We start from the raw sequence: 15,996 nt of genomic DNA on the forward strand, positions 1-15,996 counted from the left end.
CCTTAATGTGACAATGTCAGATGGAAACTGGGGCTCTGGGTAACGCTGAGTCATTTGTTTAACACTACACATTTTTCTTCTTTGCTGCAAAGTTAATACACACACCCATATGATGAGGGTGTCCAGTAGTTCTTGGACATTTTCTGTTAAACATACTGCGTACATACAGCTGACTATTGATCACACCTGAAAGTCTTTCAAATCCAAACACTGTTATCCATTATGTTTGAGATGTAATTAACATATTCATGCTGAACCACAGGGAAGCAGTGGAGTAAACAGAATTGAAGCAGACAGTCAACCAGCATTTTGTTGATTTATTTGCCAACTCATCATCACATAAATGCATATAATGTCATCTTGATTTTATTTCCCATCAAAATATGTTTTCTACAAATACAAAAAAAACAAAGAGCTTTTTCTTGACAAGAAATCCTGAAAAATCTGTGGGATGTTTGCAAAGGAGAGAAATGTGTACAGTGCATTTGTTTTGAGCAGTCATTCTACATCTTCGCTGTCGCTTCCAGCCTCAGGTCCTTTGACGTCAGCTTCAACATCTTTTACAGGCTCCGGGAGGTCTGAAGGTTCAGGTTCAGGTTCAGACGCCTCCATCGCTTCCTCAGCTGGCTCTGGCTGAGGTGATGGCGTCTTCTCTGCTCTTGTTGACTCGGACTCCTCCTGAAGAGAACCAAAACATAGCTTATAGAGCAAAACTTTTTTAATCCAGTTTTAGCCAATTTTTATTCAATTGTGGTTTGTAAAATTAAGAATATTCCATTCTTGATGACATTTTTATAATACAAAAAATTCACTGATTATCTGGGGCAGCGTAGAGTAGTTCTTTGTTGATGCACACATGCATAAATCATGTTACTTTTAAGGCTAAAAAGCATTCTACCCTTTTATTTTGTAACCCTAAATAATTATCTTTTATTTTTAGTAGAAGCAAACTATTGAATATCTTCAAAAACAGAACTTCAGACTTTAAATCACACAAGGCCTTTATTTTTCGGAATTCATTTTCCTACTGCTGACCAATGGACACCTGGGCTTAAATGGTCCTTTGTGTGTCTGTACTAAGCAGTGTAAGTCTCAAATGTTTAATTGCCACTGAGCTACACACATTGAATATGCAAGTACAGATGCAAAGGTTTAACTGGTCTATTTCATACAATTCCAAACATGTAAAAAAAAAATTTAAATCACGTCTATTGTAACTTTGTCTTACCTCTGAAACAGTGTCAACAGTTTCCTCCTGCGTCACTGGAGCCTCTTCTTCTTGCTCCATTGGTTCTTCCTCATCTTTCATGATGGCTGGGTGCTGCTGATCTGGCGTCTCTGACTCTTCCATCACTGCAGCGGGAGCCTCTTCTTCAACTGGGGCAGGAACTAGGACTGGGACTGGGGCAGGAACTGGGGCAGGAACTGCGACAGGGACTGGAGTAGGAACTGGGACAGGAGTAGGAACTCGGGCAGGAACTGCAACAGGAACTGGAGCAGGAATTGCAACAGGAACTGGAGCAGGAACTGCGACAGGAACTGGGGCAGGAACTGTGTCCATCTGTGTGATAAAAGAGAGGACATGACAACATCATCAAGTTAATCCTAATACCTATGTCATTTAAGGACGTTAACACTTAATGTCAGTGAAAATTGTGCAGGCCTTATGAATCATGTTTATATCTTCATCAGTTACCTCTTTCTCCACGACAGGCTCGATGGGTTTTGGTTCTGGTTCTTGTTTTTTATTCACTTCCAGGACCGTCATGATGGAGGTGGGTATGTGAGCTTGCTGTTACACAGAAAAACAGAGGCAGTTGGTATGTGAGGAAATCCAGAGAGGAGTAGAATGTTTAGACTGTAAATAAGGTTCAGTGTTTCAGCGGAAACGGCTCTTACCTGATGAGGTGTGAAGCAGAGGACATGCTGTAGAAGAGGCTCTCTCATCTCTGGGCAGCGTTCAAACACGCTCGTCAGTTGGGCGGGCGGCAGCTGTAGCAGCACGCTGTACGACTGAGGCTTCGTCCTCTGGCAGCACTTTACAAATCCCTCCCACACCTTGGGATACTTCCACACCTACAGGGGAAACAAATAACCAATGTTGTGAACATTATTTGACAAATTCAAAGAGAGATAAGGAAACAATTATAAAAGAAAATCCCAGGGCATCAGTGACTGTAGAAACCATGAATATTTGGCTGGAGTCTGGTGCCGACCTGCTTGACGATGAGGCGGGACAGGATGTTCATGACGAAGCCTCCCAGTCGGGGATACATGGTGAGGGACTGGATGACGGTACGCATGAGCAGCATGGGGAGGGGACTCTGCTCCATCAGCTGCTGCATCACCACCGCCAAAACCTCCGACGTGTACACGTTCTTCTCCCCAAAGCACAGGTTGGTAGCTGGAGTACAGACACAATTCATTTTTATTGCCAGCTGTCGTACATATGCAACGGAGATTGACCAATTAACCACGGAAAAAGGTCATCGGTGCTCAGCCAAGCATAATTTCATTCATATTACAGACTTAAACCCATTTTACACTTTATATACTGCTGTCAGACTGCAATTTGGGTCAAAGTGATGAGTGCATCACTAACCACAAAATATCAAAAAGCTCATTCCAAGGGCCCTTTAATGGCTAACCCGAATTAATTAGAACTCTTTGTTGGTTGCTGCTGCAGTCAAACTCTAAAACCTGGTACTAAAGAAAAATGAAGATGCTGAGAAAGCTGTTTAACAAACATACTACTAACTTTGCCTTGAAGACTTAACCTGTGAACACTGACCTTTTATGATGGACTTCATATCACATTTGTTTGAGTCTATGTTGTGTAAAGCAATCAGCAGGTCTCCCGGGGTGAGAGGGGACACAGATGAACTTCCCTCACCTGAAAGACATCACACAACAGTGAGAATACATCAGTCCTTCACCTGAAAGGATCTTCCACAGAAGTAGACAATAAAGCTTGTCAATTAAAATAAAACTATATATAACAGATAGGGCTGTACCGAATAGGTCGAAGCTTCATTCACAACGTTGACATTCAAATTCTTATTTATGCATGTCTGTTCATTGTGTTTAAACCCGGTATTGCTGCACAGTTGCAGATAAAAATCAGGCTCCACAAACATTAGTAGTATTATACTATTTGTAGAATTAGATTCCATGGTGGCTGAGTAGGATTGCTTCTGACTCATGTGATCCAAACATTTCCAATAACTCCAGAGCTGACATCACCATAAATTGCATTTACAGTATATAACAACAATATCAAAAATCTATTTTAATAAATTTTTTAGGGTTATGACGTCATACAATATGACGACAGACATTCCAAGCTTCATTCAAAAAACGTCAACAGAAGCTTCGACTATTAAAAAATGACATACGGTAAAGCCCTATTAACAGAAAATAAGGAAATAAGAAACAGGGGGAAAAGAGAATGTACGTTATTAATTGTAATATTTAAAAAAAAAAAAAAAAAAATTCTATTAGCTAGAATACAACGTAAATCAAGTATAAGCTGTTGATAAAATGTGTAAATGTGTGAGCAGGGTTCTTCATGTCTAAAAAAGGAAGTAAGGTAATAACATCCACCAGTGGAAGACAGAAATCACTCTTACTGTGCTGAGTGCCCAGGAGACGGTTGAACACCTCCTTCACTACAATCGGGTTGAGTTTGATGAGCTTGGGGAGAGCCTGGATGACTTCATTCTATATGAGAAAAATGACCAAAACGGTAAGTAACATCCAGGAAAGAAGTTATTATAATTATCAAGTAGGGCTGTCAATCGATTGAAATATTTAATTGCAATTAATCGCAAATTAATTGCACATTTTTTATCAGTTCAAAATGTACCGTAAAAGGGAGATTTTCAAGTATTTAATATTCTTATCAACATGAGAGTGGGCAAATATGCTGCTTTAATTTTGACAGCCCTAATATCAAGTGTTAGTAAGATAAGTCATTTACTGTGTGCAGTGTGTTAAACATTACAAAAGTAGAACTTGTTCCAAATCAGTTTACTGGACGACTGGGAAGAGTTGCAGCACGTTACCTTTTCTAGGCCATTTATGACGGGAATTAAGAAACGAACATCCGGCACTCGTTTGTGGTAAAGGTCCCGCACTCTCTCCACCAGCTCTGGAGATGGAGGCACTGAATGGAGGAGAGGAAGACTTATTTTACAAATCAACACTTTTCATTTCCTAGACTTTCTTCTATTGTGTGGTTGTTTCATGTGTGGCTGCATTTTCTGCTGATTTTTTTTTTTTTTTACCTTTATCTGTCAAAATGTGCAGACAGCGGGTAACTAAAGTCTCTGCCCCTTTAGGACAGTTTTCAACCAAGAGCAGCAGCTCGGGAGAGTTCATCCCCATTCCACGGATCTGCAGCAAGGAAAAAAAAAAATTGTCAACACTATTCAAACACAACACAACTCAAGAGGAGCGTTGCTTAATTTAAGTTCATTTTTGTGCAATTGAGTTTCTTCCCTCGGGGGAAGACATTATTCAACTTTTTGTGAACACGAACATTTCTCTCACAAATCATGAACCTGCATTTTTTACATCACAGGTTTGAGACTACAGGTGTGCTTTCTGTTCATTTGGTTTTCTTTGGTCTGAAACACAGCGAAGAACACCGTGCACTGTTGGCTCTGGTTTACCTTTTCTTGTAGTCAAACCAGTTAAAAACACATGAAGAAATAGATAAACATATAGTCCAATAGTCCGGACTTTGCCCTCGGCTGACTTTGTCATGCCAGGTGTTCCAGGCATACATAACTGCTGGCTATCAGATGACCTTCTCCTTATACCCACAGAACCTTTTTTTTTGAGGTTGATTTCTGTTTTGGGTTCTTGGCTTTTATTAGTGTCAATTATTTAGAGTCATATTTAGAGTTTAAATATCATCGTTTTCATCATATAGTAGGAACTCAAACAGTGGTTCTGTTTTTCAGAGAAAGTTGTTGTAATAAATAAATGTTATAATTACAAATATAGATGAACACAGTGGATGGTCTCATTTCACACTGAGTTCTTTAAGGGTGCTTTCACAGCCTGCTTGGTTCAGTTAAAACAAACTCAGGTCCGTTTGCCCGGTAAGTGAGGTTCGTTTGGGCTGATGTGAGAGCTGTTAATTGAACCCTGGTGTGGACCAACAACCGAACATTCAAGACGGACTATGGTGCGGTTTGTGATGTGAAAGCAAACAAACCAACCACAGGATTTTATGATAGCAGACATGTGATTTTAGCGTGATTTCAAAAGCTAAACTACTAATGAATCCATCTGCTGATCGTGAAATCGATTCAGGAAGCGATCTAATTGATCTGTATTTATAGAAGCACGTCAACGCGGGTATTTTCCTGATTAATAGGTCAAACGCTGTTAAAACGGCTGTGCTTGTAAATGACTTTGTGCACTTTCATTGATGCTGTTATTGTCACTAAAAAGTGTGTGAAAAATGTAGTATGTCCGCACACTGTAGCTCCCTTTAAGTGCAATTTATTATCTTAGTTGGTGACGTTTCGAGCCAATGCCCTTCTTCAGACTTAATAAATCTGCACAGACCACCTTTCATTGTTTGTCATTAAAAAAGAGTGTGACAGCAATTCCTCATGCGTGTGTCCTTGCACTCCCCAATGTTCTCATCAGTCATTTGGGAGCGCACAAAGGGTCTTTTGTACAGTCCTGTCTCTACCTGTTAGTTATTATTCATCATAATATGTGGTTGTTTTGCAGGCTAATGATAAGCTCCTAATAATGCTTGTAGCCAGTTATTTCTTCGTGACACCAAAGAATACATCAGAAGCATTAAAGTGCTGCATAAACTTCTGTCAGTCACCAGAATTTGATTCCCCCTCGTGGGTCCCGCTGAAGCAGGATGACAGTGAAGTTCCTGTCAGTCTGTATAACTTTATGTTTACTCCTCTGGTTCGTTTGTAAAAAGTCAGTGTGAACAAGAAGTGGACCAGAACTAAAATGCAACAATGTGTAATTTTTCCCCTTTTGGTCCGGACCAAATGAACCCAACTACAGATGTGAAAGCACCCTCAGAAGAACAAAGAAATTGAGCATTCTCCAAAAGACAACTGAATGACAGAGTGAAGACATACAGTAGCTACTAACAGTGGGGAGTGACTCACAGGCTGCTCTATTGCTCGAAGCACGCTGCGCTTGATGTCAGCGATGGCCTCGGTGTAGACAGACGCCAGCTCGTGGACCAGCCGGTGGTTTAGAGGCAGCAGGGACAGGTAGAGGAACAGACACTGTCTCACTGTCTCTTCAGTCCAGGGGGCAGCCACCTCTGTCTCAACAAAAACACAACAACACTGAGGTTACAGGAGTGGACAATAGAAAAGCTGCTACTTTAGACTATTTCTTTGTCTGGCAGGGAAAATTCAGGATGGAAAAGTTCATGATAACAGTTTTTCCTTCCTTCTGCAACAGTTTGTAGTTGGCAGGATATTAGCAGTGTAAATGTAGTACAGCTGCACTGGGGCCGGTGACCTGACAGGGCCTGTCACACAACAGCTGTGCTGGGTCTCTCCTCTCTGAGAGTAAATTCTGGCGTGGCTGCAACGCCCACAAGTGGTGTGGGTTTATGGTAACCGCACTACAACTTATCCATGCTACAATAGCAGTTTATATATCTTTGAATAAGCTAACTCGTGTGCGTCATGGTTAATTTAATTTAATAACCTTTTTGATCTTGATCACATCTATGCCACTGAAGACTCACACACCTCAGGGACAAAAACGTAATGTCTTACTCTTACTGCCTTATAGTGGCTTATTCACTGTATATTATTTAAAACTATTTCTAACACTTGTATGTCCTAGTGTACAAGAAATTGTGCTGTAAAAGCCTGCCCTATAAAATTCAAAAGCAGTCTCAAAAAACAAAAACACTTGTTGTTTTCTGTCACTGCTGTAAATGCTGTTTGCAAGGAATTTGAAAAGTTTTGTCAACATATATGTTTGCTATATGTATTTACCAGAAAATTGATGCTGCAAGAAAAACAGTGAAAATCTGCTAACAGACTAGTGTTGCATTCATATGGAATCGGGCAGACGGTAGACAGACAACACCTTCTGGACGGCACGGGAAAAAACAAGCAAACAGTCCGGCGGAATATCAGGACGGCAAAATGAAACACACATCATGACATGTTGCTATGGTGAAGGAATAAAATATATAAAATAACATTTTATTTTGTGTCTGCTATTTTATGTAATTATTCTAGTAATGCATGTAGCTATAAAATGCAGGGGATGGCAAGCAACCGCCACAACCACTATGTTCATCTTTTTTCGTTTTTGAACTCTTTGCAATGGGAGCGCTGCATATTTATATTATGCTACAAGTGGCAGCAGCGTGACGAGGCGCTGAGCGTCTAGTCTGTGCTGAGCGCTGCACGTTTGGTGTTTTTTTCTGGTCGGAGATGAAAAATGTTCATGTTTGGGTAAGACACTTCCCTTCTGTATTCTGTATTTAACAAGTATTGAATTTGTTTTAAAACTGTCATCTTTGTCCTTTAAAAAGCAACACTATTCCTAATCATAGCCTAACAATAAAGCTTAATTATATAGCACTAAAATCAGGATGGATTAAGTAATTTACAAAAAAAACAACCTCATACTGCATGGGCAATGTCTTCACCGTGAGAGCCCTACCGTCTACCGTCTGCCTGATTCCATGTGAATACAGCCTTATTCAGCAAATCCCCACTGAGTTTGCTGAGTGTATTACAGTAAATGCATTAGGTAGTTGTAAGGTGTAGTGGTGTATAAATAACTGGAAGCAAATTGCTCAAAATATATACGTAAGCTCACAAAACACCCGTCATGGGTCAAAAACGGATGTGAAAACATGATGTAAGATACATAAGTGACAGCCACTAGCAAGGTACTACTCAGATTCTATTGAACGTATTCCAAACCTGTGTCTTTGTCAGCCCCAAAGAGCAGAGATGGAGGGTTGGGATGGACCAGAAGCTGCATGTAGTTCAGGGCAAACTTCTCAATGTAGTCCCTGAGCTGGTCTTTCTCGTACATGCGTTTGAGAAAAGCCAAGGCAGTGGTCCGCACCTGAAATTCATTAAAAAAACATGACAACCACAGAAGAAAAAATCAGCTAAGCAAACTGTGAGAATGGGAGTTACACATTAATAGGATCTGGACGAGGAATGTTATCACCTTCTCTTTTTCATGCGAGCTGAGATCCAGAAGTACATGCAGATACTGAAACTGCCTCGAGGGCCGTTTGACGATAAGCTCCTTCAGAGTCGTCATGCCCAAATACACCCGAGACTGAAACACAGGTTACAGCAAACAGTTGAGTGGACATACAGGGGAGCTAGCTCTATACGACAAGCTGCGTCTTTACCATGTCGCTTACCTCGTCCTCACAGTAACGGCGGATCACTTCCAACGCTGATTCTGTTATAATGGGAGCCTCCAGAACCAGCTTGGTGAAAAGTCTGGAAGAGACAGAATGTGAAAACAAAGTGTGTAACTCAGTTTTGTTTGACCCAAATAAACAGGAACAAACCACATTTTACCCTTTTCAGTCATTATAGAATGGAACTGCCACACCATGTCAAGCCCTATGTTTAAATCAGAGCTAGAGAAAAAAAGGCATGCAGCAAATGTGTGAGAATGAGCAGTATTTTGTCTCACCCATCCCTCTGCTCGGGTTTCTCCTGCAGGCCTGACAGCAGAGTGTAGAGACAGTGGTCGTAGCTGTCCAGCAGCCCAGATGGCAGGTGGCTGAGGTACGTGTTGTACTCTTGGTAGAGGAGAGAAAAGGCCAGGTCACTCCTCGTCCTGATGTCATCCAGGATAAATTCCAGCACTTCCTCTTTCATCATCCCTTCAAACTGCGTCACAAGCTTGGAGAGGAGCTTCACTCTGACCTGCGGCACAGATTTAGTGCGGTTATCCTCTAAAAACAGGCACTTTGTTTTGGGCTTAATAAACCTCAAGTGCAACTCAATCCTTACGAAGAAAATTATGAATTAACTACGGGGTGATTACTTACATGGGCCATGCCACTTTGAGCGATCGTCTTCTCTGAATGCAGGATGCGTTTGACCGCTTTGGAGGTTAACGTTTCAATCTGGGCGTCTGATAAAGGCTGGACGACATCTGACAACCGAAACACTTTTTTTCTCCCGCTCGGCCCTGCCATTCTGTAACGGGACAAAAACATGCAGGTCCGACTTACACAAAGGCGCAGCCTGCAACACTTGTTCTGCCATTTTTGTGTTGGAGCCAGAACTCACTTGGTTTGTGCGGTAGGGACGATGGGTTCAGGAAGCCTCTTGACTGCGGCGGGGGCCTCTGGAGACTTTTCTTTCTCATAACCTCCCACCACAGAGATGGCTTGTCCCACCATCACAGCTGGAACTTTGCGCTTGATGAGCAGGTCTTTAGCACCAGATTCACCCTCGATGATTTTGACTGTATCCTCTTCTTTGGCTTTGCACTGCTCAAGTCCTAAGATATCACGTTTGTAATTAGAGCCCAGACAACATACAGCAGGATTTTGTGGCTGATACTAATATTAATAGTAAGAAAACCCCAAAACAATCCGATAACGATATTTTAGCAAACATTCTGTTTTACACAACTTAACAAGGACATTTTGGGCAAGATTCCTTCAACTTTGCTTATTAGTTGTGACAATTTTCATAAAGTTGCCAATAACTTAACTTAAGGGTCATATATGCAAAATAATAATACATTAATTTAAAACATTTATTATCTGTAGTTTCTGCAATGCTCAAAAATGGAAAACTTTTATTTTGAAAACATCTATTTGTCTTAAAGGAAGTCTCTGCTAGTTGCCTGTCAACCTCACAGTGATGATGAAACTTCTGGAAGTCACTGTACCCAGCAAAGAAACTGTTTTTTTCTAATCTGATTCTTAGCAAGAAAGCAAATAAGTGTATTTCACAAAATATTAAACTATTCTTTTAGGTCAAAAACTACTCAACACAAAACACAAAATGCCAAAATGTGTAGGCCTTCTCGTGCTGGAGGTTTTTGTCGCTAACCTGGACCAATCCCAGCTGCAGTCATCTGCGTGGCCATCAACCTGGCCAGATGTTTAATTTGGGCATCAGTGCCCGCTGACTCAACAGGTGTGTATGTGGCCTGGAAGGATGCCGGCATGACATCAGGCAGATACACCATGCTGATGAGCACCTGAAACAACCAGACAGACATATGAGCTCAACTGTCACACAGCCAGGCTTAAAGGAGAGAACTAAAGAGAGAAAAAGACCACTGCTGCTCACCAGGTTGGCTACGTTCTCAGGTGAAAGCAGTGGGTGCAGGAACTCGGCTGTGAGGTCAATGGCAGACTGTGCAACTGGAACAGCGGGTGGTTTAGGGACCGACAGAGGGGTTGGCTCCTCTTTGTCCTCGTCGTCTTCAATCAGGGCCGGCTCTGAACGCAAAGAAACAAACATCGAAAATACTGAGTGGTTACGATCAACCTGCAGGTGTCTGTGTCAGTCACAACACTTAGCGGGATATTAACAGCTAGCGGGTCATTGTTGTGAAGTAAACCCTTTCAGGGGTCGGGGTTTATTGTTTTTTTTTTCACAACAATGACCGGCTCGCTGTACATTATAGCTTACATATTAAATCAGAATGTCTGTGACTTCTATCACTACTCACCCATCTTGATCTTTTTTCCCTCGGTGTATTCTTCATGGCGGGGTCTTTTGCGCTGCTCCCGTGGTGCAGGTGTAGAGCGTGTTATTTCACTCTGGGCCATTCCCAGGTCCAGCAGCAGAGTGCTGATCTGACCCTGGAACTCCAGGCTGCAGGGATGCTTGAGGACCGCCACCAAGTGCAGCTTCAGATTCTTTCGCACGCTGCTGACCTGAGACTTGGCCAGAGTGGGTGGCAGGTTTGCTACAAAGGTTCAAGTATACAGGAAGAAAAAAGGAAAATAGCATTTAATAAAATACTATGTACAGTCAAATGATGACGTATTGAGCGCAAAGATTTGCACCATAAAAGCAAAACACGCAAGACACAAAGATACAAAACACAAAAGATCAACATCAGCCTGGCACAACACTTGTTTTAAAAGGTGTTGAGGGATTGTGAACATGACACTTACCGTGCAACATCTCATATGCCTGCACCACCTCGGACATGAACATTGGCCTCTGACGGGCGATAGTGGCCAGGGAGCCAAGTGCTGTGGTCAGGTTAATGCTGGAAATGGCCGGGTGGACCATGAACTTCAGCAGCTTCTCCAGCGCAGTCTTTCCCTCCTCACATAAAACATCTGTTGATTCCAACAAAATCAAGATATCAGTTCTAAAGATGAGCTTTAACGAACCGGACAAAAAGAAAACATGTTAACACGTTATGTCCTCAGAGCAGGATTCTATTATCCGTACCGTAGCGAATGTACGAGTGATCTCTGGGAACTTTGTCCAGGCTGGTGTCACCCTCCTGACGCTTGGGAACATCCGAGTCTGACGTCCGCGGTGACAGAGTGATGATTAACGACTCTGTGAACTTGATGGCGTGAGTGCGAACGCCGTCATTTTCAGAGTCCAGCAAGGCCAGAACATCCCCTTTCATCTGTGTGACCAGATCCCAGCATGCCTCCTGCCTTTCTGTTACTGCTTTAGAGCGCACCAACCACTGGCAAGGAAGAGACAGAAGTAGAGATCAGATCTACAGCATTTACTCGTTGGGTTAAATCACACCAGTGAAAAAATCTGTAAATGAAAGTATTTTGTAAATGAAGCCTATATTTACCTGCAGAGAAACTTTGTAGAGTTGGGTGAGTGTGAGGATGGCTTTCTTCACCACGTTCACACTTTCATCCTTCAGCAACATGTTCAGGTTGGCGATCAGTCTGAGGAGGAGCTCATTGTCCCGTTTACTGGAAAAACATAGAAAAGATAAAGACTGAGAAACCTGCAAAACACTTTCTTTCACAAATGTGAAATTTACAGCCATGAGACTGGAAGACCTCCCCGTCTAATAACTCACCATGCTTCCTCTATGAAGCCAATGACGAACTTTCTCACTTCAATAGACTTGTCAGTCTGAAAGGCGATCAACTCCTACAGGATGAACAGGCCAATGGAAGAAGAATTATGAATCATAGTTTTAGTTCACTACCATGTTGATATAGCTCTACTGCACAATGGGCCAATTTACAGCTTATGCATTGAAATAGCTTTAATTCAGATCAAACAAACAGCGGGATAAGAGAGCTGCATACAGGTTTACTTACATCCAAGAAATTGTCAAGAAGAGAGGGATCCTTGTTAATGATGAGCTCCTGGACCTGTAAATGATATACGTTAGTTAATTAATTACTGCTTCATATACCAGCACACACTGGGGCAGAAAGCAGGGGAACACCCAGGACAGGTTGTAGTACATTGCAATGCAAAGTGGCCAAGTAATGGTTGGAAAACTTGTGTTTAGGGAAAATACAGTAATTTGCACAGATGCAACCAATTTTGCATTAGTCTCACCTAGCGAGACCTATCTCTACAGCCCTGTGTCGGCGCTAAAAAAAGGTCTGGCTACACACATTCGCTGCTTCTTATTTCCCGATTTTGTGCCTCCACGTCTCTTCGCTGCTCGATCCTCCAGCTTGGGACCCGTAAATTGATCTCAGCGCTCCATCTTGAAGGACATCACAATTCCTAAAGTGCATCTTGAGGAGTGAGGATCGAGGATCGAGGATCGAGGAGCGAGGAGCGAGGATCGAGGATCGAGGATCGAGGAGCGAGGAGCGAGGAGGAGCTATAAGCAAGAATACACCGGTATATGCTTTGCGGAAGTGTTTTTGGCACGTGCGACATATAATACAGCTGGAATAATCTCAGACCATGGCAGGACTCTGCAAATGTAACTGATCCTTTTGTATTCATCAGCTGTAACGATCAAACTTTTTGCCCTTTACTCTCAAATTATTATGAAACTGCTTTTTATTGATATTTCTTTTTGGATACTGCAACAGTGAAAACCTGATTTGTCAGAAATGTATTATCTCAGCCAGGATTGAGAAGTATCATCTCGTTTTCAGGGAAGTCCCAAACAAACACTTATCAAACAAATGGAAAACAGAACAGTACAAGACACAACAATGACTAAACAAACAATCAGCAATCAAATAAACAACAAAATAACAAGACCAAAAAAAAAGACTACAAACCTGTTTGAGCACTGTTAGCTTTTCATCGGTGGGTATCAGGGCAGCCTGATTCAGAAGATCCACCACCTGGTACAGGAAAGCGCAGACTGAATGAATTTTTCCTTTACAAGCATTTACGAGCAACTGTCAATCACTCGCGAACTCCAGACAAACGGTCAATCTAGGCAGCGCTGATCAAATATGGATCAATATTCTGTTACTGTAATGCCTATTTCTCCCCTCAAATGTTTTCAGAAACATCTTGTAGTTTACCGTTTAGCTGTAAAATGAGAAAGTTTGTGACCCAGAAGCCATGTTGAGTACAGTTGAAGAAATACTAAGCACCGCCCACCAGCCGGAGCACAGCCAATAGGAATGCTCTCTCTCTGAAGTGACCTGTGATTGGCCAAAGTCTCCCGTGACGGGCTAGATTTTCTAAAGCCTGAAAATAGAGCCATGAGGAGGAGCAGAAGTTTAGTTTTCTCTCAGATCACATGAATTACAATATGCTGAAAGGTTCATTATGGATTTTTTGGCCCAATGATGCCCCAAACGTTCTGCCTACTGAAGCTTTAATGCAGTAGCTGACTATGACACTTTTATTGTGTTGCTAATTTGCCAGTTGATTGCAGCATTCTGCTGAAAAGAAAAATTACACAAACATGCCAAAGTTTGGTCAGCCAGATATAAGTAACGTAGTAAGAATATTTGTGAACTGATGCCAATATCCTCCCTAAACAATCCCAGCTGACATCGTTACACACCACCAAAAACTGACAATAACCTGATATTTTCAGGTGGAATTTCATTCATTCATTCTCAGTATGCAATATCATTTTCCACTTGTGCAATTTTGTTAATAGTCTGTTTATTGTCAATTCTGTATATACTGCTCCTATTTTTATACTTCCTTCTATTTAAATGGTTCATATTTTGTTACACTTTGTTTAGCTCTTTTTTTTTTACTGTGTTAGCTGATGCATCTTGTTTTCTGCACTATCCCCTTTGCTGCTGTACACTGCACATTTCCTCACTGCGGGACTAATAAAAGGAAAATCTTATCTTATCTTATCTTATCTTATCCAAATGCCTCTCTTATAGCAATATAAATCCCAGATCTAACTTACTAAAGCATCATTAGGATCAGTGTTGGAAATTAACATTTTTGTCCACCTGCCACTGTGGTTGTTAGATTACAAAATCTACCAGCCACTCCACATAAGAATACCATTATTTGTTTTGGCTGCTGAGTGAAGCAAATCTAGCAGCCACATTGCACATATTTTACCAGCGTTTGGCTGGTGCTAATTCCCACCAACCCTGATCAGGATGTAAACAGCTTCTTACCCTTTCACTGGTGGTCATATCCACGACATGAGGAGTGACAGGAGTTTCCCCATCCTCTGAAGAAAACTCCATGATGCTGCTCTGCTTCCTTCACTATGTGGACAACATGCTCTTCAAAATCCTTTTAAACACTGCAACCTGTGTAACACATAACAGCAGTGGATCAGACAGAGATTAGACTGCTGTGTTATAACGTTACCCTGCAGAGACCAATCACAATGAGTCTGTTAGCAAAGGTTAACCTTCTACATAATACTCATCATACCAATCCACTTAATTGTTGATATTTGTACCCCATTAAATATTGAAATACATTATAGAAACAAACCATAAATAACAAGTCTTTAATGCTGAGTATCACAATCCTGAATACTTTGATCTCAGCTAGCATGCTAGCTCCGTGCTAACAGTAGTGCTAACCCTGCTAGCTGTTTAACATCATAATGACAGCTATGCTACTCTTACTCACCGCGGCACACACTCTTTACTTCACCGTGGCAACAGCAGTTAAACGTGACTAATGTGACAGACTTAATATGTATTATTAGCTTTAATATAGTTCAATAAGTTCAACAACAACACAGCTCCATCAGCTCCATCAGCTCCATCAGAGAGCCGCCGTGCTTAACTGAAGAAGCGGTGCAGCTCTTCTTCTGCGGTTGTTTAACAGCAGCACAGAGAAGCGGCAGCGCCACCTGCTGGACACATGAACGACCCGCCCGCGGCTTCACACACTAGAGGCTAGTGTTTATGGGGTTTATGGTGTTTATGGGGTTTATTGGCAGTTGGCAAACCATCTTAGAGGTGCATTACCGCCAACATCTGGACTGGAGTGTGGAACAGGAGATTGTGCAGAAACAAAACAATAAAATAATAATAATAATATTGAGGAAAACTCTAGATTCTTTTAACTAAATCAGTTTCTCTTAAAAACTGAATAATTTCACAGTACATGTTATCTGCTGTATTCCCCAATAGACTTGACAATGAAAAGTCCTGATGTTTTGCCTTCCTTAGTGACTGTAAAAGGTGATTCCTCTGGATACTGTTATTCCTGCAGTATATCAGTAAATGGTCGACAGTTTCTGGTTGATTACAATATGTGCATTTCCCAGTTGGGTGCTTGCCTATTCTATATAATGTGTGATTAAGACCTGTATGTCCGATTCTCAGTCGAGTCATGACATTTTCTTCCCTTCTTTTCCAGCCCACCTTTCTCCCTGCTACTACTAGGCTTATGTTGGTATAAATAACTTATATTTATATAGCACCTTTATGTAATGCATAACGTATATATAATATATATATATATATATATATATATATATGGTGGACGAATGAGGAAAAAGTACCAAGCAATAATAGATTTTAACAGGTCAAAGATAAGCACAGTTCATAGTATATTTGTGTAGGTATATAGAGCCTATATTGGATACCCTTTTTCCTGCCTT

General features: G+C 41.4%; 1 protein-coding gene across 2 annotated transcripts; it reads right to left on the reverse strand.

Moving 5' to 3' along the window:
- Positions 1-302: 302 nt before the first annotated feature.
- On the reverse strand, positions 303-15,180 carry sympk (symplekin). 2 transcript variants are annotated; one of them, XM_074658364.1, is made up of 27 exons: positions 15,015-15,180; positions 14,546-14,683; positions 13,220-13,285; positions 12,287-12,340; positions 12,040-12,113; positions 11,803-11,929; positions 11,436-11,685; positions 11,150-11,320; positions 10,699-10,938; positions 10,314-10,465; positions 10,071-10,221; positions 9,297-9,510; positions 9,053-9,203; positions 8,692-8,927; positions 8,411-8,492; positions 8,209-8,322; positions 7,953-8,100; positions 6,156-6,316; positions 4,287-4,395; positions 4,065-4,165; positions 3,630-3,720; positions 2,792-2,893; positions 2,217-2,404; positions 1,900-2,076; positions 1,697-1,792; positions 1,229-1,561; positions 303-675 (listed from the first exon to the last, which is right to left on the reverse strand). In XM_074658364.1, exons 2-27 carry the CDS (start codon positions 14,615-14,617, stop codon positions 499-501), a joined length of 3,837 nt encoding a protein of 1,278 aa, XP_074514465.1. In that variant the 5' UTR covers positions 14,618-14,683; positions 15,015-15,180; the 3' UTR covers positions 303-498. The 2 variants fall into 2 exon arrangements, with proteins under 2 accessions (XP_074514465.1, XP_074514464.1); XM_074658363.1 differs by having other exon boundaries at positions 303-678.
- Between the last annotated feature and the right edge of the window lie 816 nt (positions 15,181-15,996).

The sequence above is a fragment of the Sebastes fasciatus genome, chromosome 14 (genome assembly GCF_043250625.1).
Source record: "Sebastes fasciatus isolate fSebFas1 chromosome 14, fSebFas1.pri, whole genome shotgun sequence".
In the NCBI taxonomy this organism is placed as follows: domain Eukaryota; kingdom Metazoa; phylum Chordata; class Actinopteri; order Perciformes; family Sebastidae; genus Sebastes; species Sebastes fasciatus.